General features: G+C 34.8%; 1 protein-coding gene across 7 annotated transcripts; it reads left to right on the top strand.

Annotated features, from left to right (window-relative positions):
• The first annotated feature begins 7,712 nt into the window (after positions 1–7,712).
• Positions 7,713–13,474, top strand: LOC131047911 (heterogeneous nuclear ribonucleoprotein 1). 7 transcript variants are annotated; one of them, XR_009106314.2, is made up of 4 exons: positions 7,713–8,255; positions 10,204–11,221; positions 11,377–11,470; positions 11,720–11,960. XR_009106314.2 is itself a non-coding variant. In XM_057981728.2 (2 exons), the coding sequence occupies exons 1-2, from the start codon at positions 8,034–8,036 to the stop codon at positions 11,167–11,169; spliced, it is 1,188 nt and encodes a 395-aa protein (XP_057837711.1). In that variant the 5' UTR covers positions 7,715–8,033; the 3' UTR covers positions 11,170–11,960. The 7 variants fall into 7 exon arrangements, 1 of the variants encoding a protein (XP_057837711.1); XR_009106311.2 differs by having other exon boundaries at positions 11,662–11,960; XR_009106315.2 differs by lacking the exons at positions 11,377–11,470; positions 11,720–11,960 and adding an exon at positions 13,204–13,474.
• The last annotated feature ends 12,042 nt before the right edge of the window (positions 13,475–25,516 follow it).

Genomic DNA, 25,516 nt, shown 5'->3' with positions numbered 1-25,516 from the left:
AAAGTTAATCAAACCTTGCCTATCATAAATGTGTTGAAGATAAAGCTTTGTTTGTTGAGCCAACAACTTGGGTTGCTTTGCCTTTTCTAGACATCCATCAATCAACCTTTGGAACTGCTCCATATCAGCTACTCTAAAGTGCCTGAAACTTATCCCAAAAAGAGATGCATCTTCAAAATTTTCATGTCCTCTACTTGCATCATGTGTACTAACCATAGTACTCCCTTTTCCACAATTAAAGGTTGCCATATTATGAGAAAGTGAAGACATACTATTGTTGTTCATGCATAGAAAATAAGGGTTGATTTCAACTTGTTTGTCCTTGCCTTTGAAATCTCCATATGATAATGTGGTTACCTCATGCTGAAATAAAGTATGACTGTTGTGATAAAAATCAGAATAATCATCATACCATTGAATACCATATTCACCCTTTCCAAGCACCTCTTCAATGCAAGCTTACCCTCTTTCCTTGTAGATTCATCTTCACCAATTCTTCCATGTGTAAGGTCTGCAACTTCATGAGAAGTATAGAACATAATGTTGTTGTCCTCAAACAAATATGTGATGATATCATGCCATTGCAAAGTGTCTCCCCCATCAGTTGTAGTCAAAAATCTAGTGGCTGCTCCACTAAGAAGAGGGTCAACATCTACCCATGTGTGATATAAAAAATCAGAATGCTCATGATTTAACTTCATCCCTTCCAGCTCAACCGTAATACCCAATTCTTGAGTATCTTCACTTGACAACACTATAGAACCATCAATCTCATGTGTAGTAATTATTATCTCATGCTGATGCAACAAAACCTTACTGTTGTCATGAAAATCAGAACTGATGTGGCTCATATTCTTCATGCATTCTTCATGTTTGACACTTATATCTTGCGTGCCAACCTTCAAAGCTTCTTCCACAACATTTTGTGCACTTAAATCACCGTCATTCTCTAAAGGAAGTTTGCTGTCATAAAATAGTAAATTAGGAGCTTCATCATACTTATCTATAGTGCCATCAATAGACTCAACCAAGACTTCATCCTCTTTAACCATCCTCTCATCCATACATTTGTGATTCAGCTCCCACGTACCTCTACAAGAGAAGCATAGACCTTGTCTTCTCATTTCATTCCTGCTCATAGTATGCTCTTGTTTGAATGTTTTCCCATTATCACTTGTAGGTTGAGAAATTTCCTCCCTTTTCGATTTCCCAAACCTTCTTAGAAATCCCTGTTTTGTTAATAGATCATTCATCAAAGCTTGCAAATCCCTTATCAAATCAATAGTAGATTTGTCAAAAGCCATCTTCCCCTTTGTACTTCTGCAACAAGATGTCAGGAAACCGCTCTGATACTATTGTAATATCGCCTATACCAGATTGAAAATACAAGAGATATTTGCTAACAATCTGACTTTTTTCAATTTATGTGGTGTGCTAATGCGTGTCTTAGAATTTTCAGATTTATCCCCTATGATAAATTCGTGAAACACTTGGCATATGACTGGTTAAGAATACTTCAGACTTCAATAGACACCGAAATCCTTGTTTTAACAAAAATAGGGCTTTAAAACATAATATAAATGATATAGGATGACCATGCAACATTACCCTCCTAGAATATGACCAATGTCATAGAATAGAGTCCATGAATTAATGATAGCAACAGACTGACATTTATACAAATAGTTGGCAAACATGTTAAGACAATGACAACATGAAGAGTAGCCTTGTAGTTATTTATTCATGAGTCAAAATAGGCTTTACTTTATTAGCCGATTTACAACAATGCATGGACACTTTCAGATTTGTCTGAAGACATGTGATTGTTACAAACTCTTACAATCAACTAAAATGCAAAGGACATTTGATAATAAGAACCTGGTATACTGTAGTGATGTAGGAAGCTATATTGGCTGTCAACAAGTCTACCAACTGTCAAATCGTGCCATATGTGGTGCCGCCATGACTTTTGTAAGTGGATGACTCAGTGATGTCACTGTAACTACATTCTAATGTTCTTCAAATTGCCTCCAAACTGATTAGATCCCTCACCAATGACATCGCCTTTCTCCTTGGAAGATCTTTAAGCAATCACAAGCATCATATGGTGGAAATCGATGGAGTATAGAGGTGGCAGACCTACCAAGGTTCGACCTCTCCAAGGAAATAAAATAGAGTCCCAATCCTCCAATAAATGGTCTCAAAAATATCGCCTAGGTCTCCAATGAATTTTGGTACCAATAGAACTCAAAATCGATGCAGTTATGATGAGATGCGAATGAAAACATGGGAACTGGGGTCTGCAACTTTTGATGACAGTGCAATCATAGCTCCAATTAGCCTCCAAAATTCCTTAATAAATGTCGCCTCAATGGCAAAGAACTATCGCTGTCTAGTCTTGCTCAAGAATATGAATTCAACCAAATGATCTCTCCAAATTTGAAAATCTAAAACACAACTAAGATCTGAAGTAAAGTCTCCTTATGCTCAATATGGAAAACTGAGTATTTCTCACTCCTAAGAAGAAGCCAGGGTTTCGTCCAACCCTTCCTTAATTTGCTAAAGGTTTGCGTTCTTGTAGATTAAACCAACACCACACATTAGTCATGTCATCATAACCAAATAAATCTCCAATATCCTTGGTCATCCATCACCCTCTTCTATTTATCCTTTTCATAACCCATCATGAGGTTCCTTTTAGAAGAGGGTAGGTACACTTTATTATTTATTGTTATTAAGTGACTATTAATTATTATTTTATATTTATACTTTAGTCTCTTTTAATTAAATTAATTAAATTAATTAAATATAAAGTCACTTTTTAATAAATAATTTATTTTAATGACTTTATAAGAAATTAATTTAATTAAGTTCTCCTCATAATGCCTATTATCCTAAAGGCTAAAATTGGGGACATTACAATCTGCCCCTCCTGAAATTGCTTGTCCCCATGCAATCTCCATTGCTCAACAAAAACATCCTAAAGGATTATGCCACTTGGACCCCAAATGAAAAACTGTGTAATGTCCCTATCAACATGCCAAAGCTCTTGTAACATCAACTGTATTTGCTGAATCATTTCGAACACCTCATTATGTGTCACATGAGTGAAAGCCTCAGCCCTGATAATACATGGATCCCAAACCAATCCATCAATCCTATCACATGTGATGAAGATGAAATGACTCCTCAAATCATCACGAATCTCCCATCCATGAAGACTGACCATCAAGGAAATGTAGAAATGAACTCCCACATGCCAATGATACAACACAAATAGCCTCCCAACATTGCTATGATAACTTAGATTAGCAACATGAATGATGTCATAGATGCCATCATACCATTGTAAATCAAAGGAATCCATCTCATACTAATTACACATCAAATAGGTATGTTGTCGCAGACCTTCGTGCCACTGAATAGCTGATGTAGACCATGCCAAATCTGAAAGTGCTTTGGACAAAAAAATAGGACAACCACTAACCCATGCAGAATCAAGGAAAATTAAATCACCAATCAATAAGTAGATAGCTGGCATCTCATATGAATCTAAAGAGGGATACAACTCTTGAGTAGTTGATCCATTATAAGTGTCATCACAAAATCCATCATCACCTTCAAATTTTTTAGAGTTAATCAAACCTTGCCTATCATAAATGTGTTGAAGATGAAGCTTTGTTTGTTGAGCCAACATATTGGCTTGCTTTGCCTTTTCTAGCCATCCATCAATCAACCTTTGGGACTGCTGCATATCAACTGCTCCAAAGTGCCTGGAACTAATCCCAAAAAGAGATGCATCTTCAAAATTTTCATGTCCTCTACTTGCATCATGTGTACTAACCATAGTACTCCCTTTTCCACAATTAAAGGTTGCTATATTATGAGAAAGTGAAGACATATTGCTGTTGTTCATGCATAGAAAATAAGGGCTGATTTCAACTTGTTTGTCTTTGCCTTCGAAATCTCCATATGACAATGTGGTTACCTCATGCTGAAATAAAGTATGATTGCTGTGATAAAAATCAGAATAATCGTCACACCATTGAGTACCATATTCACCCTTTCCAAGAACCTCTTCAATGCAAGCTTCATCCTCTTTACTTGTAGATTCATCTTCACCAATTCTTCCATGTGTAAGGTCTGTAACTTCGTGAGAAGTATAAAACATAATGTTGTTGTCCTCAAACAAATCCGTGATGATATCATGCCATTGCAAAGTGTCTCCCCCATCAGTTGTAGTCAAAACTCTAGTGGCTGCTCCACTAAGAAGAGGGTCAACATCTACCCAAGTGTGATATAAAAAATTAGAATGCTCATGATTTAACTTCACCCCTTCCAGCTCAACTGTAATACCCAATTCTTGAGTATCTTCACTTGACAACACCATAGAACCATCAATCTCATGTGTAGTAATTATTATCTCATGCCGATGCAACAAAACCTTACTGTTGTCATGAAAATCAGAACTGATGTGGCTCATATTCTTCATGCATTCTTCATGTTTGACACTTATATCTTGCATGCTAACCTTCAAAGCTTCTTCCACAACATTTTCTGCACTTAAACCACCATCATTCTCTAAAGGAAGTTTGTTGTCATAAAACAGTAAATTAGGAGCTTCATCATACTTATCTATAGTGTCATCAATAGACTCAACCAAGACTTCATCCTCTTTAACCATCCTCTCGTCCATACATTTGTGGTTCAACTCCCACAGACCTCTACAAGAGAAGCATAAACCTTGTCTTCTCATTTCATTCCTGCTTATAGTATGCTCTTGTTTGAATTTTTTCCCATTATCACTTGTAGGTTGAGAAATTTCTTCCCTTTTTGATTTCCCAAACCTTCTTAGAAATCCTTGTTTTGTTTCCGGATCATTCATCAAAGCTTGCAAATCCCTTATCAAATCAATAGTAGATTTGTCAAAAGCCATCTTCCCCTTTGTACTTCCCCAACAGGATGTTAGGAAACCGCTCTGATACCACTATAATATCCCCTGTACCAATATGACTGAAAATACAAGAGATATTTGCTAACAATTTGACTTTTTTCAATTTATGTGGTGTACTGATGCGTGTCTCAGAATTTTTCGGATTTATCCCCTATGATAAATTCGTGAAACACTTGGCATATGACTGGTTAAGAATACTTCAGACTTCAATAGACACCGAAATCCTTGTTTTAACAAAAATAGGGCTTTAAAACATAATATAAATGATATAGGATGACCATGCAACATTACCCTCCTAGAATATGACCAATGTCATAGAATAGAGTCCATGAATTAATGATAACAACAGATTGACATTTATACAAATAGTTGGCAAACATGTTAAGACAATGACAACATGAAGAATAGCCTTGTAGTTATTTATTCATGAGTCAAAATAAGCTTTACTTTATTAGCCGATTTACAACAATGCATGGACACTTTCAGATTTGTCTGAAGACATGTGACTGTTACAAACTCTTACAATCAACTAAAATGCAAAGGACATTTGATAATAAGAACCTGGTATACTGTAGTGATGTAGGAAGCTATATTGGTTGTCAACAAGTCTACCAATTGTCAAATCGTGCCATATGTGGTGCAGCCATGACTTTTGTAAGTGGATGACTTAGTGATGTCACTGTAACTGCATTCTAATGTTCTTCAAATCGCCTCCAAATTGATTGGATCCCTCACCAATGACATCGCCTTTCTCCTTGGAAGATCTTTAAGCAATCACAAGCATCATATGGTGGAAATCGATGGAGTATAGGGGTGGCAGACCTACCAAGGTTTGACCTCTCCAATGAAATAAAATAGAGTCCCAATCCTCCAATAAATGGTCTCAAAAATATTGCCTAGGTCTCCAATGAATTTTGGTACCAATAGAACTCAAAATCGATGCACTTATGATGAGATGCGAATGAAAACATAGGAATCGGGGTCTGCAACTTTTGATGATAGTGCAATCATAGCTTCAATTAGCCTCCAAAATTCCTTAATAAATGTCGCCTCAATGCCAAAGAACCATCGCTGTCTAGTGTTGCTCAAGAATATGCATTCAACCAAATGATCTCTCCAAATCTGAAACACAACTGAGATCTGAAGTAAATTCTCCTTATGCACAATATGGAAAACTGAGTATTTCTCACTCCCAAGAAGAAGCCAGGGTTTCTTCCAGCCCTTCCTTAATTTGTTGAAGGTTTGCGTTCTTGGAGATTCAACCAACACCACACATCAATCATGTCATCATAACCAAATCAATCTCCAATCTCCTTGGTTATCCATCATCCTATTCTATTTATCCTTTTCATAACCCATCATGAGGTTCCTTCTAGAAGAGGGTAGGTACACTTTATTATTTATTATTATTAAGTGACAATTAATTATTATTTTATATTTATACTTTAGTCACTTTTAGTTAAATTAATTAAATATAAAGTCACTTTTTAAGAAATAATTTATTTTAATGACTTTATAAGAAATTAATTTAATTATTTTCTCCTTATAATGCCTATTAGCCTAAAGGCTAAAATTGGGGACATTGCACAAGGTGGGTATGTGGCTTTTAACCAGTATCTTATTATTCCATAAAAGTCCCTTGTTTTTGTATATGAAACCTTAAAAATTAGAACAGGTTGATGAATCTTTTTTAGACGTCATACAAAATACATCACAAAATTCTAAGGATAACTTCAACAAAAAAAAATGCTTTGTATGAGGCAAATCTTTCTTAGATATGACTAGTGAAATGGGTATGAGTTGGTCAAATTTGAATTTGAATTTAGAAATTTTAGGGGTTAGATTTGTAGGAATGAGGTATTATATTATGTGCATGGGTCGAAATTCAAGAGCAACCGAGTTTAGATATCTCATTTCATTTCCAACATAGATAATAAGTTGTGATTTTGAAGTACAGTTCAAAAGTCATGGTTAAAACAACAAATAACTATCTTTTAAACATCAAAATTAACTATGTGCATTTATTTATGTTATTTTTAAATTCTAAGATTTTGTTGCAAGAGGGGTGCAACAAATGTAAATGTTTAGGAAAAAAAAAAAAAAAAAAAAAAAGGTAGACTAAGATCAAATTCACAAAATTACATAAACAAGAATATATAAAAAATAGAACATAAACCCAACTTTAGATTGGGTGATAATAAAATTGTCTAAGTTCTCTTTGGAAACGTGACACCCCATCAACTGAACCCCACTATAATAAATCAGAAAATCATTACAAAAATACATCATTTATCAATAATAATTATATTATATCATTATCTTAAAATAGACAAAAATAAAATAAAAAAATAACTAAATAAAAATTAACATGAACATACAATTTCACCATTAATTTGAAACATCATGAAATGAATCTACACATTCCCTACTTTCATAATCATTAAACAAAAGATTTTCTTGTATACACCATCCTATTCCCGCATATAGAAGAAAAAAATATACATAAAATAAAGTCAACTGTGCATATGCAGTGCAATAGCAAAGGGAAAAAAGTACCGCACATTTTTTTTCTCGACGGGCACGGTAAACTGTCAAATTGAAGCAGCTGCTGCGAGTGAAAACTTCGCTTGCAGAGGAGTTCCAAGTCATTTTGTTTTTTACCATGGGTGAATCTTATTTCATTTGCGAACGGTCCGATCAAAGTGGCGAAAAGAGATTCTCCGCCGTTGGATCTACTCTCCCATGGAGAATTCTATACACACTACATAGGGCAGGAGAGAGATGAACTACTTCCCTCCCGCTTCCTGTCAAGCTGTGGACGCCTTTCCTGTGAAGAAAGGCGGTAGTAGACGTAAATTTTAGGAATCACTGTTTAGTTTTGTAGTTTATTCTTACCAGATCTCTCTATTTTCATTCTTTTCAATCTCCATGAATTGTATTCTGGTCATACCCAGCCCTAGAATGCCCCTTTTGTACTCCATATTGCTGTAAGGGTTTAACCAGGGTTTCTTTTTGTGTGTTGCCTTCGAAACACGGCCGTGCTGGGGAACATTTAAGTGTTTTTCTGAGCTCAGGGGAGATGGATTCCGATCATGGTAAGATATTTGTAGGGGGGATATCGTGGGATACGACGGAAGAGAGGCTGAAAGAGTATTTCGGTGCATATGGGGAAGTGGTGGACGTGGTGATAATGAAAGACAGGACTACCAGACGAGCAAGGGGCTTTGGTTTTGTTGTTTTTGCTGATCCCTCTGTTGCAGATCGCGTTATTCAGGAGAAACATACCATTGATGGTAGAAATGTAAGTCTTCTATTGCCTTTCCTGGCATTGTTGTGCCCTTCTTCTATTTTGTTTTTCGTGCGCTGTGAGTTGAGAAATTGATTTCTCTCCTCAATTTGAGCTACCCTGTGTGTACTTGACTTTTTTATTGACATTGAATTTAAGATTGTAAGCCACTTTTAAGCCAAATGCAAAAGATTTTTTCACTTAAGTTCAAATAATTAGGGCCTGTTCAGAGACTCTTTAATTTTATTTTTTTTAAAAGAAGTTTTGAATGCTAAAGATTACCTATGCGAACTGATTTCAAAGTTCCCCTTGGGGAAGATGGTAAGGTTTGAACCCCACGGGTAGACTAAAGGGATTCTGTAGAGCTCCTAATATGGTGTGTTGTAGTTCTTACGCTCTAATTATACACCGTGCCTTACGAAGGCTACTCTTATAAGCTGTAATTGCTTAGCTTATTCTAACAACAAAATTTCGTCAAGGTTCTTAGGTGCCAGTTTTCGAGCTTTCAAAAATTTCTCTAATCAAATTGTTGACGTTTTTTTGCATCCTAGAACTAGAAGTATAATTTCTTTAACTCTGTCAAAAAAATCGCAGAAGAAAGATTCATGCATAGTTTTCATATCCCAGAATGTCAGTTGTTGACTTTTGAGAATTATTGTAGCAAATCATCTAGTGTAGGTGTATGTGGCTCTGGTTCTGCAGTCACATGCCTGGTAAACTCATCTATTTGGGTTTGGGCTGTATTTATTGATTATGTCGTAGGCTTCTCTGCATGGGGTTGCAAATGTGCATTCATTGGTAAATCCTCGTCGGTCGTACATTTAAATTATTGTTATCATACTTGACTTGCTGGTACTTTTTAAAATAATGGTCACACGTTAATATTCATGTCATCAAACTTGACTTGCTGGTACTTTTTAAAATAATGGTCACACGTTAATATTCATGTCTAGAAATAATGGACTTTTTAAAATAGTAAGAATATTTTTCAGGTCTAGAAATACATCAAGCTTTCACGGATATAAGCTTTGGTTATACATACCTCGATGTGTATACATACCTCGATGTGTCTTCAGAGGTTTCAAATTATTTTTCACTTGTCAACAACAAAAATCCTCAGTCCTCCTAGATCAAGAAAATCAGCAGCTTTACATTGATATGCATATGCTGTTGGAGTTTTGGTGTCTGAAAATCTCTGTATTGAATTTATCTAATTTTATTTAAGCTTAAATCACATAAATGAGGTTGGTTTGATATCTTCTGCTGCTTTTCTTGTCCTTTTTTGTAAAGTATTCCATTGTTGGGATCTTTTATGTACAAATCCAAGACGAAAGTTTCCCAGTTTTCTGTTTCATTATAATGGATGTTTCTACAATAATGAAGTTTTTCGGTTTCACATCTTTAATTAATCTGTATCAAATTTTTGTGTTCTTATCAAAATTTTAATATTGAAATCTTGTCATAATAATCCCATTTATGAATGGTTTTCAGTATTTAAGGTATTATAATGTGAAGAGACAATGGAATGGATATTTGACTAACAATTTGTGCTATGTGAGTTATGTAAAAACAATGTCTATTGGAGTGTGGGCATTCATGCAAATAGGCTTTGAAAGCCTCTGGGAGTCCATTATTTGATCGTATGATATTCTTCCTTAGACAAGTGGTTCTTTGAAGTACTTAAGGTTATCTATCTACCTCGGTAGATGCATGTACTTAAAAATTTATTGCTTTCCATTGGGATTAGGAAAGCAGCCACTGTAAATATTGCAAGGTCTTATCAAAATCTCTCTTGTAAATATCTTTGGGACGCCATCTACTTGATCTTCAAAAGGTTTCCACTTCCCATTTCTGGCGCCTTTGCAAGTAGTTCCCTTCCATGAGTCTTAGTTTGAATGGTTAAAAATCATTTTCTTGTTACCTATCTTATAGTGCCTTGCTTAACTAGTTTGCTTGTGCATAGGTTGAGGCCAAAAAGGTTGTGCCAAGGGATGAACAACAGACTGCACAGAGGACCAGCAATACGGCAGGCCCTAGAACTAAGAAGATTTTTGTGGGTGGATTAGCTCCAACTGTTACTGAGGATGACTTCAGAAAGTATTTTGAGCAGTTTGGTAATATAACAGATGTAGTTGTAATGTATGACCACACTACTCAAAGGCATCGAGGTTTTGGGTTCATTACTTATGATTCAGAGGATGCAGTGGATAAGGTTCTTCAACAGACCTTCCATGAACTCAAGGAAAAGACAGTGGAGGTGAAGCGGGCCATTCCGAAGGAGATGTCTTCAGGAAATACAAGAGGTCCTGCTGGACGTGGAACCAGTTATGGTGGGCCATATATGCAAGGTTATGGTCCAAGTCCAGTTGGGGCTTATGGAGTGCGCCCACCTCTGGCAAGCAGTGGGTATTCTCCTTATGGTGCAGCACCTGCTTATGGCCCAACTGGGTATGGAAGCACCCCTGGATATGGGGCAAACATGAATGGTGGGTATGGTGCAGCACCTGTATATGGGGCTGCTGCAGGTTATGCTGCTGGTACAGCAGGATCTTATGGAGCTGGTTTTAGCACAGCACCTGGTAGCGCCCCATATGGTTCTGGAACTGCTGGCTATGCTGCTGCAGCTGTGCCTGCTCCATATGGAAATGCTGTTGTAGGTGCTAGAACTGGCTGGGGGACTGGTGGTGGTTCTCCAGGTTATGCAGCAACAGGAGCAGGTTCTTGGGGTTCAGCTGCTCCTGCAGGACAGCCTACTGGAGCTGCTGCTGGGTATGGGTATGCAACTGGTGAGACTGGTTATGTTAGCAGAAGTGATGGTGGTTATGTTCAAGGAGGCAGTGGCTATGGACCTCCTGTTGGAGCCAGTGGAGGAATGTACTCTGGAGGCTATGGGGACACACATGGTCCTTCCAGCTATGGAAACTCATAAAACCTCCAAATGCTTGTTTGTGGTGCTGTGGGCATGTTGGTAACAGGGTATGGTAAGGGAAGATTAGTCCAGTTCATCTCTGTTTGTGGATCTCGTTTCTCAAATTGCAGCATTTTTCTAAGCTAGAGATAATCATAAAAACAATATTATAGAAACTAGTATTGTACTTTCATATTTTCATCTTCAGAATGTTTTTTTTTTTTGTAGTGCCAGCCCATGTCTTTGCAGGTGATAGCTTCAAGGGAAGAGTTTGCAGGCATTGTCCAAAGCCATTTTTTTGTGGCATTGTTTTTGAGACCATGTATGTTAAGTGTACGAAATCTTAGGTTAGATCTCCTTAGACTAGTTAGCTTAATAGAGATTCACATCTCATTGATATTGGCCTTGGCACTTAGGAGTTTTTGATATTGTTCTTATGTTTAAGTGTTGATGTAGGCATTTAATTTTTATACAATTATTGTAATCATTTTTTTTTTCAAAATCTTTGATCAGTGTTGAGCCTTGAGCTGTCCAATTTGTACCATCCCTTTATGACAGCATTTTATGGCAGATCCAGTGGTCCCCAAGTTTCTTCCCGAGCAATATCAGAGGGCTCTTGGCAAACACGACTGTAACATGTTTCATCCTGGTATGAAAGAATCATGTAAAATTGTTGAAAATGTTTTAACTTGTAATGAGTTGAAAAGTAGGATTGACAAATTGTGCTTAGGATCTAAACTTTAGATTTGAACATTATTTGAATTTTTCTCTAGAATGGAACTTGCCAATTGGATTAGTGGTCAATTAGATAATGAATTTTGTAGCATATGCTTTTTCATGTATGAAAATTGGATTATGGCCAATTAGATATTAAATTTTGTAGCATATGCTTTTTCATCTATGAAAATTGGATTATGGCCAATTAGATATTAAATTTTGTAGCATATGCGTTTTCATATATATTTCTTTGGATAAAAACATGACTTGTTTCAGGTTTTGAGAAACCTGCCCTTTTTTGTTTTCAAAATATGCTTGGGATGAAGAATGTGTATTCTAGGGAATTTTTGTGGATATTCAATATTTCCTTCTTAGAGACATGCATATTCTCTTATGCTCTTTGCAATTCTCTGGGAATAGAGATCGAGAGTAACTTATTTTCAGTTTTGTTCTGTGTTCAAGATTGTAGGAATGTAAATCCATAATAGCCTATCGTTTTTCTTATTACAATTTCTCACCAGTTGAGATCAATTATATAATACTTAGAATAAGGTAGCATATGAGTGCATTCTATAGCTTCAACTCGTGCTATCATTCCGTATGATGTGCATTTAGTAGTTTTGTTATTAAGTATTTATATAAATAGTAAAATACTTATTAATAACTACAAATGGTATCCTCATTCCATTATTTGATTTGACATGAGTTGAGACTCAAAAAGTTCAAATTTGTTTTTGGTGCCTGGTAAAGTAATGGTGATAGTTGAAAAAAGGATGCAGATAGGAGAAACAATGTTATTTGACATGATGATACATATGATAAGGAAACACATTGTCTTATTTTGTTTTTTGACCTTTCCCATGGAGAGAAAGCATTTTTAGACTTTGGCCAATCTCACGAGTGTGTTTCATATGTCATGGAGCAATCTTATTATCTACCATTTCTTTTACAGAGATTACTATTTGGTGTGGCACAAGATGAAATATTGATATTCTTTTCATGAATAGACTTGAAATGTATTTTGGCAAACAAGTCACAAACTAAGCAGTGTTTATTATCTCATGATAATGGCCTTGTCATTGTATATATTTTGGGGAGCATTAGCTTCACTGTATGTGCTTTTATATTATTTCAATACAAATTGGAGGAAAATGTTAGGCTTTCCAATGTCGATTATCGTATATTTTTTGAATTGGCTTTGATGCGTTAACAGAAGTAATTCAACAGTTTTTCTAGTTTATTACTGAGGGAGAGCATTTAAGATTTTTTAGCCTCCATCTAACTTCTTAAACATTAGTTTTCAGAATATATCTTAACTATACGTAATTGGTAGGGCAGTCTCTCTTGCTGCGCAAGGAGATGTGAAATTGTTGGGCTCTTACTATTGCTATTGGTGAGGTAGTTTCTCATGGAGATCAGATGCTATCCTGTTGGAGATCAAGAAACAGAGCTTGACCATGGGCAGCTAATAGGCGTTGGCTAAATTTGAGTTTCAGCAGTACACAATCAGTATACATGTTAATCAGAATCTGAATAAGAATGCCGTAATACAATCTAACTTGGTTTTTTTGGTCAATATGCAAATTGACAATCTATCTGTTTTGTTTTTTATTTTGTCATTTTGAGCTTGGTAACAAATGATTTGATGTGTGTTTATATCGGATATATCAGTCAAGAAAGTTTCCTTTTCCTCCCTCATACTTAAATTAATTGTTCCTCTGTAAATATTTCAAGGGAAACCGAAATGTCTCTATTCCAAAAGTTTGTTTTTAAATGTAACTTTTTACCTGTTGTTTGCTGAGGTTGCCAAGGTTACCCTGGTTAACCTGGCCTAGAGGTAGGTTTTGGATTTTACGTGGTGGTCCCATGAAAGAGGTAGTACACGTTTCTCTTGTAATGCGATTCCATCTGCTTGTTCATCTAATATTTAAAAAGGAGGGAAGGAACTATTTAAAAGGGAAGGAACTATTAAAAAAATCGGGAAGGAAATCTGTGCAGCCATATAATACAAGTTTCATTAAGCAGTGGCTGCATTATTTTAGTCCTTCCTATTTATTTGCAATTAAATCCCAATCCTTAAACTATAACAGCTCCACCATTTTCAGACGAGACATCAAATTTATCTTTTGTATTTATATAATATTTTTAGAAGGAATAATTGCTCGTAAAAGTTAGGCAGCAAATTTAATCGAGCAACTCCATGGAACCAGAGCTGCATGGGGCCTTCTGTTAGTAGGCATTGCTAAAACTGATCTTTAGAAATTTGTGCGGTGTATTTTTACAATTTTAAAACAATTTTTTCACTTGCGTCACAAGTTATCAGGGTTATGTGTAGCAATTTACAAATAAATAATTCTAACGATTCAAGTAAATGACCATTGGTCACAGAACTTTCTTCCAAACTTTGAGCAACAACTGCAATTGCCCAGCTTCCAGCATCTAAAACTAGCTAGAATTCGTTTTCTGAAAAGTAGCCGCGCCAAACTTCAAGCAAGAAATTTTTAGGAGAGGAGATCCACGAGGAGCATGAAAAGAAGAGGAGTCCCTTCCATGGGATCTTTCCATTAGTCTACACAGAAATATACTTGGTGTTGTTTGAAAATGTTAGATAGTAAATAGGTGAATTGATAACGTCTCTTGGTGTTTCCTCACCAGTGAAGAGGGTAGCTACTATTACAAGCCCACTCAATCAACTTAGAAGTAACCGGGATTTTTGAGGTCTTAAGTTTCTAATTGATATAATTGATTGATAAATTTTTTTAAATGTGTAGTTTTCTAAGTCAAATTCATTGATCCATGTTTCATGAGTAGTAGTTCACAAGAACCCATTTCATTTGATGTTTACAAAAGTGAAGCAATGAGAGATGGGTGTAAGTGTACCATTCATCCTCATAAAGATGGGCTTTCGTGAATCACTTGTCATTAAACATGGGTCAATGAGTTTCGGCTTGAAAACTATATAGTTGAATCTTGATAGTAAAATCATAATTTGACTTGTAAAAATTATCCCTTACTTATCTATAGAAGTTATTTTAGTGTGCTTATGATATGATTAATTTTGATTATATTTGTAGTAGTTTGATATTCTTTAAATTGAAATTTGATAAGATTTATTTATTTGAAACCTCCTTTTTTAAATTTTCTTTTGTTGGTTTACTTTACAAACATTGAGGTTTGAATTCATGTCTAATTTACAAGGCATTTATAATATATGATCGAATTGATCTTTATTTTCTACTTCGAAATTTGTTTGCTTTTTTAGGAGAGGATGATTGTATTAATTTGTTTCTCAAAGATCTTGATCAATCATAAGGGGATTTGTTATAGGTTTGTCATATAATGTTGACATGTTCCTCTTTGACTTGAGTTCTATTGAGTTATTGATATGTAGAATAATTTTTATTTTATTTTAACACCTTGTATGTAACATAAGGTTTATATGCATTAGTTAAACAACTCTTATTAAGTGGTTTATATGTGTGAGGTTAACATTGACTTGTTGGGATAACGCACCATTGTAAATTTCTTCACAACTTGGGGTGATTTGCATCAATTCAACAAATGAGAAGTTGGCTTGCAACTTTTTGTTAATGTTAGATGCAATTGCGAGATTTAATGAATTCATGGGAGGCAGTTAAGCAATGCCACAAACTCGAGCACCACGCTACATAACACAAGGATACCAAGGGCGCACACCTTGTAATAGATAAAACACTTGAGATTGATTGTTTTGCTAGACTCAAGTTTCAAAGTATTAGGCAACTCAAGGGGAAGGGTATGAGTAACCATTTTAGCTAACTTTGTGCACACTAAGCTCCGAAATGGTACATTAAATTTTGACCACTTTCTCTGTATGTGACTTAAGAGCTTAAAGCTATTGTTTCAACTTTTGGGTAGTTATGAAGAATGCAAGATTATTTGTTGTGGTAGCAAAAAGAGGGACAATGATTATTTTATCCAATAGAAGTGCATAAGCTATAAATAGTGTGGGAAGGCAATGTGAAATATAACTAGAATATTGAGGGTTGTGAGTAAAGATTCAATAAATGACATCAACAAAGATGAGAATGGGGTGCATTTGCTAGCATTTGTCTCTCTTCACAACTGACACATAAAGATGATGGGAGATTATCAATTAGGCCAATCAACCTTGCAAGTGTTAAAAAGAAATAATCTAGGGAGAAATGTTTGGGGGCACACATAGAACATATATTTTCTCAACATACAACAAATTAAATGCCCATAAATGTCAAGTTTGCATGCTCTCATTAGAATTTTCACTTCCAAAACATATGATCACACATATAGTCCAAGGAGGCCAAAACTACTTTGTAAAACACCTAGTTTATAACAATGCTTCAAACAATAATTTTGTCATGAGCAATTTATTCACATATTGAGGATGCAATTTTTTGCTAACTTGTACCCTCAGTATCACTCATGTGATTAATCCAAATGCCTTGACCAATGTTTTTCTTAAGATGTAGATAGTTCTTCTTCCCTCTTGTCGTCATAATTTAACATTTTTTTTGGTTCTATTTTTCTACGGTCTAATACCAAGTCAAGTTCATAAATGAGATACAACTATATTAATAACTAAAATGTATAAGATTTAGAAAAAGCAGAAAGATATTCAATGAATCTTAGTCCATTCAATCAAAATGTATTTGTTTAACAATATGAAATTTTACTATTTAGTTAATCTTCTAGATGATTGTTCAACTTTTATTCCAATTAAGAAATGCAAAATATAAAATATTATTTTACTATTAGTATTAAGTACATTAGTGCTACAAACACAACTTTGAATGTACGTGTAGAAATCCTTTTACGAAAGAACTGTCACCAAGAGAACATTAATAATGTATTAATCCAAGCAATGTGTTATGTCAATATAACTTTCTCCTTGGTTTGAGAATGTTTTGGCAACACCTATGTAGTTCTATAATTATCTACAAAAATTTATTTAGTGCCTTCAATATATATAAATAATAAGAGAGGGAATTTGCAAGTAGTTTTCCAAAATAATCTCTAACACTGAAGTTATGGTATCATGCAAAAAAAAAAGTAACTCACTCAAGGAGAGCATATTTTGATAATAAAAAATTTAATAATAAACAATATTTTTGACTTTATCTCCTCATGGAAGCACCTCCCAAGGAATATTGTTCTGTAAAAGAGTACATAACTCACATGTGATTCACCATTACATGCAAGATGTTGTCCTTTCCCACCTAGCAACTAGGAATCATAAAGTACCATAAATGACCTCAAACCAATTTGTAACCACCATTATCATGCCCCAACTTCCATATTAATGCCACTACAATTAATATTCAAATTTACAAGGAGAATACATAAATACTAATATCTTTAACCACCCACATGGGTGTCCATGTACCCATTTTATGATATTTAAAGATATGATATTATTCATTAGGATTACATTTAAATATTAAGAATATCCTAACATAATCTAGCTATTTCAGAAATTTTGAATGTAATAAGATTATTTTTTCTCAATATGCTTGTTGGGACTCAATCCTGCAATGTAAAATTTTACTTGAGTCCCTACCCCATTGTGCCTTTTTCTTTTTTGTCCCGCTATACTTGGTTAGAGAGATCCTAAATGGTCCTATATGTTAAAAATGTTTCTTTGTGCCATGTTGCTTCCCCCTTACACTCATGCCATTCACCCAAACTATTAAATTATAAACAATGTCTATGTTTTCTATATTGTGTTCAAGTTGTAAAATCTAGGAAGTTCAAGATATCATGAACCTCTTGAAACCCCAACAAAGGAACAAGTTGAGTCCCTAAATTATGAATGTCGCTAAGTTGATCATTTGCAAACTTGGTGAAAATTCAACAAGGTTATAAATGTTGTAGGTTTGGACATTCGTGAACTTGTTGATGTGCAACATGGTTTGTTTGTTCACAAGAAACCCAAACTTATGAAAAGAGAAAGTGAAGATAAATATGACAACTAATTAAGTGTATTGTAATGTTCATAAGTTCATGAACTCGAGAAAAATGTGAAAAATTTCTTAAGATTTGCTAGTTCACTAAAAGTGCGATAAGCTAACAAGGTTTGCAATTTTCTGAAAGGTGTGAATGTGTGATGGAGGATAAATAAGTAAAGAGAAAAAATAAAAGAAAGAAGAAAAGTGGCAAAGTTTTGAATATCCACAAGTTTGCGAGTTGGTGAACTTGTAAAAAATATAACATGGTTTGTGAAAGGCCAAGTACCTAATCACAACAAAGAGAAAATATGATTAAATTCAAATTATAATGAAGCATGAGAAAGGAAGTATCAAAATGTTTAAACACCACACTTACCTTGTATGCTACACCTACTCTCTAGGTGTCATGAATGCTAACACATGGCTCCTTGTGTACATTTTATACTTGCATAATATGAGCCTCTCATTATGCAAGGCGATACAAAACCTAATCCTAACACAAAGGCACCCATTTTAATATTCTCATATTGAAGTCTATCATTTCATGTGCATGCAGATACATTATGGATATAAATTACTATGCTACTCTCATATCCTGGAGGAAAGAAGTATAGTCTAATTCTATTTGCTAGCATGGAGCTTGCAATTGCAAAAAATAATTATACAACTATGACAAGGGAAGCCCTCGCAATGGCGTTTCTTCTCCTAAAATATAGGCATTGTTTTTTACCAACACCATACATCTTTTATACTAGCTATAAACCACTTAAATAGTTGATGAATAGATTGGTCATATAGGGATGCATTTTTTGATGGTTGATATATTTCCAATAGTTCAATTTTGAGATCATTGTGTAATGTGGTTCCATAAAAATTGATGCAAATTGTTGAATTTTAAGCTATCAATAAGTTTCCAATAGAAAGTAGAAGAGTGGAGAGGCGACTTATTATACAATCACTCCCATATACAATGATTAGTGCTAAGTTGTATATTGTGAGTTGTATTGTAGCATGAAAGGGGATAAATTTTGAGGGAAGCACGTGAGATATCTTAAGGTCACAATATTGGTGATAGTACAACTAGAAAGGTGTTACTAGAATTTTTTTGGTGGTCTACCTCATCCAAGGATGTTAAAAAAGAATGCTAGAAAATGTAATGTACACTATAGAGTCAAAAAAATATTATAAGAGATAAAACGTCAAAATTATTGTAAGAGATAAAAAGTCATTGTTTCTTGTGTTAGGTTTTGCACCATTTAAAAATTGGGTTGTTGAGTTGATTGGACCAATCAATCCTCCGATGCAAATGCCTTATGCTCTTTTTTATTATAATTAGTATTAAATATCTAAACAACAAAATGCCATTGTTTCTTGTGTTAGGTTTTGCACCATTTAAAAATTGGGTTGTTGATTTGATTGGACCAATCAATCCTTTGATGCAAATGTCTTATGCTCTTTTTTATTATAATTAGTATTAAATATCTAAACAACAAAATGCCATTGTTTCTTGTGTTAGGTTTTGCACCATTTAAAAATTGGGTTGTTGATTTGATTGGACCAATCAATCCTTTGATGCAAATGTCTTATGCTCTTTTTTATTATAATTAGTATTAAATATCTAAACAACAAAGGCAAAACCAATGAAGGATTGTATGGCACAAGTGACAAACAAGTTCATGTATGAGAATATCATCACAATATGGGTGTCCAATGAGCTTTCCAACAACAATGGTAAATACCCTATAAATGAGAATATTGGAGCTACTAGAAAATTTTATGATCAGTGACAATAAAAGCACCCTGTACCACCCGCAAGACAATGGAGATAGTGAGGCCTTAAATAAGTTTTTGAGTAATATATAAACAAGGTGTGATGAAAACACCTTTTGAGTTTTACTCATAACTTGTGTATGAGTGAATAAGTTTGACTCATGAACTACACAATCAAATACCTATAAAACATCAAAACTTACAAAAGTTCAACCAAAATTTTGTCCTTTTTAGTTGGTTTATGGTATAGATGTGGCAACCTCATGGAAACACATGATCACAACTATGGGGTCAATAATATTCACAAGGTTGAGTAAAGATCAAATTTTCAAGGAAAGATTGATATGGTTGGAAAAACTATGTGAAAAAAGGTTGATTGCGGTTTATAACTAGATAGGAAAAAGGAGGCTAAAAGCTTGACATGATAGGAATATAAAAAATAAATTTGAAAATTGGTGAAAGAACATCACTTCGATAGGTGTTTCCGTGTAAGCACCACAGACCTAAAAAACCTACTCCATTTGGGATTCCATCAATTGCCCATTGATCAAATGAATGACTGACCATAGATAATATATTGATGCATGCCGGTAAGTTCAAAAAATTAGTTAAACTTAAAATGTAGTGATTGTGATAATATTGCATTGATAATATTTCAAGATCAAGAGTTATAAAACTAGAATCACTTAATAATACACCATTGAATGTGTACATATATGGAGCTTGATTGAAGCCTTATAAAATTGGAGATTGAGGGAAGGAATTTATGTGAGAACTAAATATGGAAGGAACACCTTGTACAATATGCAAGGCAAGTGTGTCATAGTAGATTAGGTCTTGTTAGAAATAAAATGTTGCTCATCACATAAAGAAAATAATTCTTATCAAATTTAATGGAATGCTAAAAATAACTAAAAGGGAAAAAATATGATGATCTTAGTAGTGGTGAATGTGGTGCATGGGAAAGTCATAAAAGAGAGGTGAAAGTGTGAATTTTATTAATTAAAGAGATAAGTACAAAGTGAGATCTTGAGTGACATAAGGTGGTAGGGAAAATTGAGGGTTTCAAGATAAATTTTTTCAATAGAGCATTATGAATTAAGGTTAAATAGAAAAGGGTGAGAGAATAAAATAAGAAAATATGCATTAGATCTTGTGAAAGTTAAAGATATCCCAAAATAAATTTACAAGTTAGTCTGATAGAAATTGATTCAGAACAACTATAAGGGGGCTTTCTCAAATATTGTAGAAGATGTAGTGTACACATAATATGTGTAAAAGTGAATTCATGTGAATTTAATGGTAATAGACCATTTGGGTTTCACATTCAAAAGTTAAAATCTAAAGCACTCCAAATATAGAGAATACTTGGTTGAATGCAAGAATATTGTTAATATGAAACTTGATGCTTGGTAGGAGTTTCTGAATATAAAGAAGAGAACAAATGGATAATAATGACGTTAAACTATATTCATAGAGACTTCATGTATACAGATCAATAATTTTACATCACAAAGAATGAAATCAAGGTACTTACTAGCATTTAAATAAGGCGAGGTACCCAATAAAATGAAGAATAAAAAGGTAGTGGCATTAATAGGTGAAACATATAATGGTAGAAGCTTGGTAGTAAGTGAAATTTGGGATCCGGAAATATAATACGTCATAAAAATAATTGATTAAAAAATATAACATATAAAGAAAGAAGATGTTACTACTAGTACTTTTATATATGTGGCGTGTGAGATGGTTACTAAGAAAAAGGATGATGATATTTGTAAAATACTAGGAGAGAAACTAATGGACAATCTACTCAAGGCAAAGCAAAATCATCAAAAAGTCAAGAATGACCCTCTAATAATATTCTCATTCCTTTATTTCATGAGTGATTCACCTAGAACAAAAAAAGTGCATTTAAATATCAAACAAATTGTATACAAAATCTAGTGTATACAATCTCCATAGTCTCTATGTGTAGATTTCAATGACTATTTATTTACAAACTTTCAATAAAAAATACACGAGGGAAAATATTAGTTACAAAATTGTAAAGAAATTAAAAGAGGGGGTAATATTTGTGGTAAAAAAGATCACATTTAGCTTGATGTTATCATACTGAGGACTTATTAGGTCCTTGAGCTTCTTTATGAAGCTAGTAATGAGTTACTAGAAAGTACTACAAACTTTGTTTGCAATCACTAAGGATCCCAAGCTTGAAGTATTTAGAACTTGGAGTGAATATATATAGAGAAATTCCAAGAAGGATTCAATAAAGAAATTGTAAAATAAAAAAGAGGAGGCAACACAAGCTTTGTTCTTCTTTTTCCTTGGAAAAAGGTAAGGAAGAATAGGATAAGTTGTTAAATTTAAGGATGAAAAAGAAAAAGAAAATCTAGATGAAGACAAGGAGAAAAAGGAAGATAAGACTACACAAAGTGATTATTCTATGGCAATATATATGGTATAACAAGTAGCTTCCTATAGATAAGATAAAAGACCATTACAAAGAAGAAGTAGATTGCTTGAGCAATGCTACTAGCACCAATTACTATCATTAATGTTATTATGATATGAGTAGACATGAATCAACTCTCACAATATGAAAAATGAATATGTTGTTAAAACAATTGAGAGCTTTGCTCTTGGTGGAATATCCTAGGAATATTCCCTCATCACATTTTGTTCACTCCTCTTGATATAACATTTGCTACCAAACACTCTAAAGTAGCTTACAACAGGAGTCTTATCGATCCAATACTCATAAGGAGTTTTATCCTTACCTTTCTTGATGAGTACCTGGTTCATAGTGTAGACTGCAGTGCTCACCGCTTCTCTCCAAAAAGTGTGAGCAACCTTCCCTTGAATCAACATTGTTCTGGCTGCTTCAACTATAGTCCGATTGTTCCTCTCTGCTAGGCCATTCTGTTGTGGAGTCTGGGGGAAAGACAATTGCCTCTTGATGCCATTTTCTTCACAATACTTATTGAACTCACTAGAAGTAAACTCACCTCCTTGGTTAGTTCTAAGGAATTTGATTCTCTTACCACTTTCTTTTTCAACAAGTGCTCTGAAAGCTTTAAACTTTCCAAAAGATTCAGACTTGTCTTTCAAGAATGTGACCCACATCATTCTTGAGAAATCATCAGTAAGAATCATAAAGTACCTATCTCCCTAAACACTCCTAGTTTTCATAGGACCACATAAATCAGTATGCACAAGATCAAGTAAATTATCCGCTGTGAAAGATTTACCTTTGAAGGTTGAGGAAGACATTTTCCCCAGTTGACATTCTCTGTACAAAGGATTCTTCGGTTTGTTTAGCACAGGCAATCCCCTAACTGCCTTGATCTTACCAACCTTCACAATGTTATCAAAATTTACATGGCAGAGTCTCTTATGCCATATCCAACTGTCATCATACTTAGCCATTAGACATTGACTGATATTTACATTTAACTGAAATAAGTTACCTTTGGTCTGCATACCGGTGGCCATCAGTTCACCACTCTTTCCTTTTTTTTTGCATACTCCATCTTTGAATTCCAGAGTGAGTCCATTATCATTCAATTGAGCAACACTCAAAAGGTTATGCCTGAGACCTTCCACCCAATACACATTATTAGCACTACTTTTTCCATTTAAAGAGATGGACCCTTTGCCTTTTACCATACAAGGTGCATCATTACCAAATCAAACTACACCTCCATCATACTCTTCCAGAGACAAAAACTTTCTCCGGTCACCAGTCATGTGGTGAGAACAACCACTGTCAATAATCCACTCATTGAAATTATCAAAGCGAGAGACAAGAGCCTTCTTGTCCGACACATCTTCATTAATAACCACAAATACTATGTCTTCACTTTCTTCATCTTCTGATTCATTATCAGTGACACCTTCATCAGCTGCAACAAGACAATTTCTCCTATTTCCTCCTTTGAACTTTTTGGACCTCTCCAATTTGTCCTTATTATCACCATTAGGACAGTTTACAACAATGTGTCCTATCCTATTGCAAGAAAAGCATTTCAAAGGGAGCTTACCTCTGTATTTTCCAGTTCCCTTAGGAACTCTCTTGGCCAAAAGAGATTCAAATTCCATCAGGATCTCCTCATCATCCATATCTCTGCTTTGTCTAGGTTCATAGCTGGTACTAGCTTCTTTACCCTTTCTAGATAGTGCAACAGATGCTTTAAAGACTGAATCGGTCTTCTGAACATTGCCATTATAACTATTTAGTTCATATGAGGTCAACTTAGATATGATAGAATCAAGGGACACCTTTGTCTTGTCAATAGATCTCAACTCCTGAATAGCGGCAACCCTTATTGCATAGACCGGTAATAAGGTTCTCAAAAATTTGCTAACAATGGTGGAATCATCCATTGTACCTCCTGCACTCTTGATGTCTCCAACAACAATTTTAATCCTTATCGCATTTTGTTGAATGGTGTCTCCTTCAACCATCCGCATGTCTTAAAACTTTCCTCTAAGGCTTTCTTCCTTAGCTTGCTTCACATGCTCATCACCACCATAGATAGACTCTAGAGTATCCCATACATCTTTGGGATTGTCTTTTTCTTGAACATCTATAAACTCAACATCAGATAGGTTGCTGATAAGAGCTTCCATTACTTGCCCATTCTCCTAAATTTCTCTTCTTTGATCATTGATGAGAGTACCGGTAGGGACAACATAAGTATTCTCAACATAACTCCAGTGTTGAGCACCCATGCTTTTAATGTATATCTTTATTCTGTCCTTCCATATCTTAAAGTTATCTTTGTTGAACTTAGGACCTTCCCTCTTTATCATTAGAATATGATCTTTTCCTCAAGCGGTTAAGCTTACAACACAGAGGACTTGGAGGACGCTCTGATACCAATTGATGAATAATGATGAACAATAACTACTCAATAGATACTGAGGGGGGGGGGGGAGGTGAATCAGTATATACACAAACTTCCTTAAACCACTTTGACTGTAAAGATTGCACTATTTGGTAAACAGGATCACCGATCTAAATCAGGGCACTACCGGTAAAACACAATGAGACTGTGAAATACATAAACCAGTAACACTTAGATCTTCACAAAACCTAATAACTCATTTCCACTTCACCCATATGCATAAGCAAGTAATATATCATCAGAAATATAATGACCACTGGATCAACATGCTTTACCACTTGACAGAAAACACTAAGACATCACATGAAAAGGCATCACACATAACACACTGATTTTTCACATGGAAACCCAACTGGGAAAAACCACGGTGGGGATGAATACCCACAAGTTGTTCTTTGAACTCTTCTAAAGTCCGCTCTGTTAGAAGCCTAGTCCGGTTAAGGAATTTATAATAGGTTTTGCTAGGAACTGATCCTGCTAGGGATCACCTGGTTAAGGGATGGCTAAATACCCGGTTAAAGGTTAGAACCCTGTTAAAGGTTACCTCGCAAGAGGATTTGAAGAAATCAATGATTTTGAGTCACCCTGTTAAAGGATTTACACAAAGCCTGTTAAAGCTACTTGGTAAAGGGATTTTCCAACTACTGAAATGGTTAGAAGTCAACAGGTAATACACTGATTTGATAATATCACTCAATGCCAATGCAGATCCACTTTAGCTCCTTTGCTTCTGCAATCACACTCTGCAGGTATCAATATACTTCTCCGGCATGGCAAGAATCAAGTATCTCTTCACTTGGATACACACATAACATTTGCCAACAACTTCACAATGCAAAACATCATCGACCTTATAGACAACAATTAGGTCGGTAGCCAAAACCTAAAACCCTAAGCATCTAGGTTATCAATACAGTCGGTTCAATCCTGACCATTCAATCACATTGCATAGTGTAAAATGATCTTGAACAAATCTCAAGACGTTCTCCATTGTCCGTTCTTTGTTGC

The sequence above is a fragment of the Cryptomeria japonica genome, chromosome 3 (assembly GCF_030272615.1).
Source record: "Cryptomeria japonica chromosome 3, Sugi_1.0, whole genome shotgun sequence".
Taxonomy (NCBI): Eukaryota; Viridiplantae; Streptophyta; class Pinopsida; order Cupressales; family Cupressaceae; genus Cryptomeria; species Cryptomeria japonica.
This window is presented reverse-complemented; position numbering and strand designations above follow the sequence as displayed.

Excerpts from the sequence above, each read along its gene's own strand:
- LOC131047911 (XM_057981728.2), top strand. The coding sequence starts at position 8,034 with ATGGATTCCGATCATGGTAAGATATTTGTAGGGGGGATATCGTGGGAT. Across the intron at positions 8,256-10,203 it reads ATACCATTGATGGTAGAAAT|GTTGAGGCCAAAAAGGTTGT; the intron begins GTAAGTCTTCTA and ends GCTTGTGCATAG.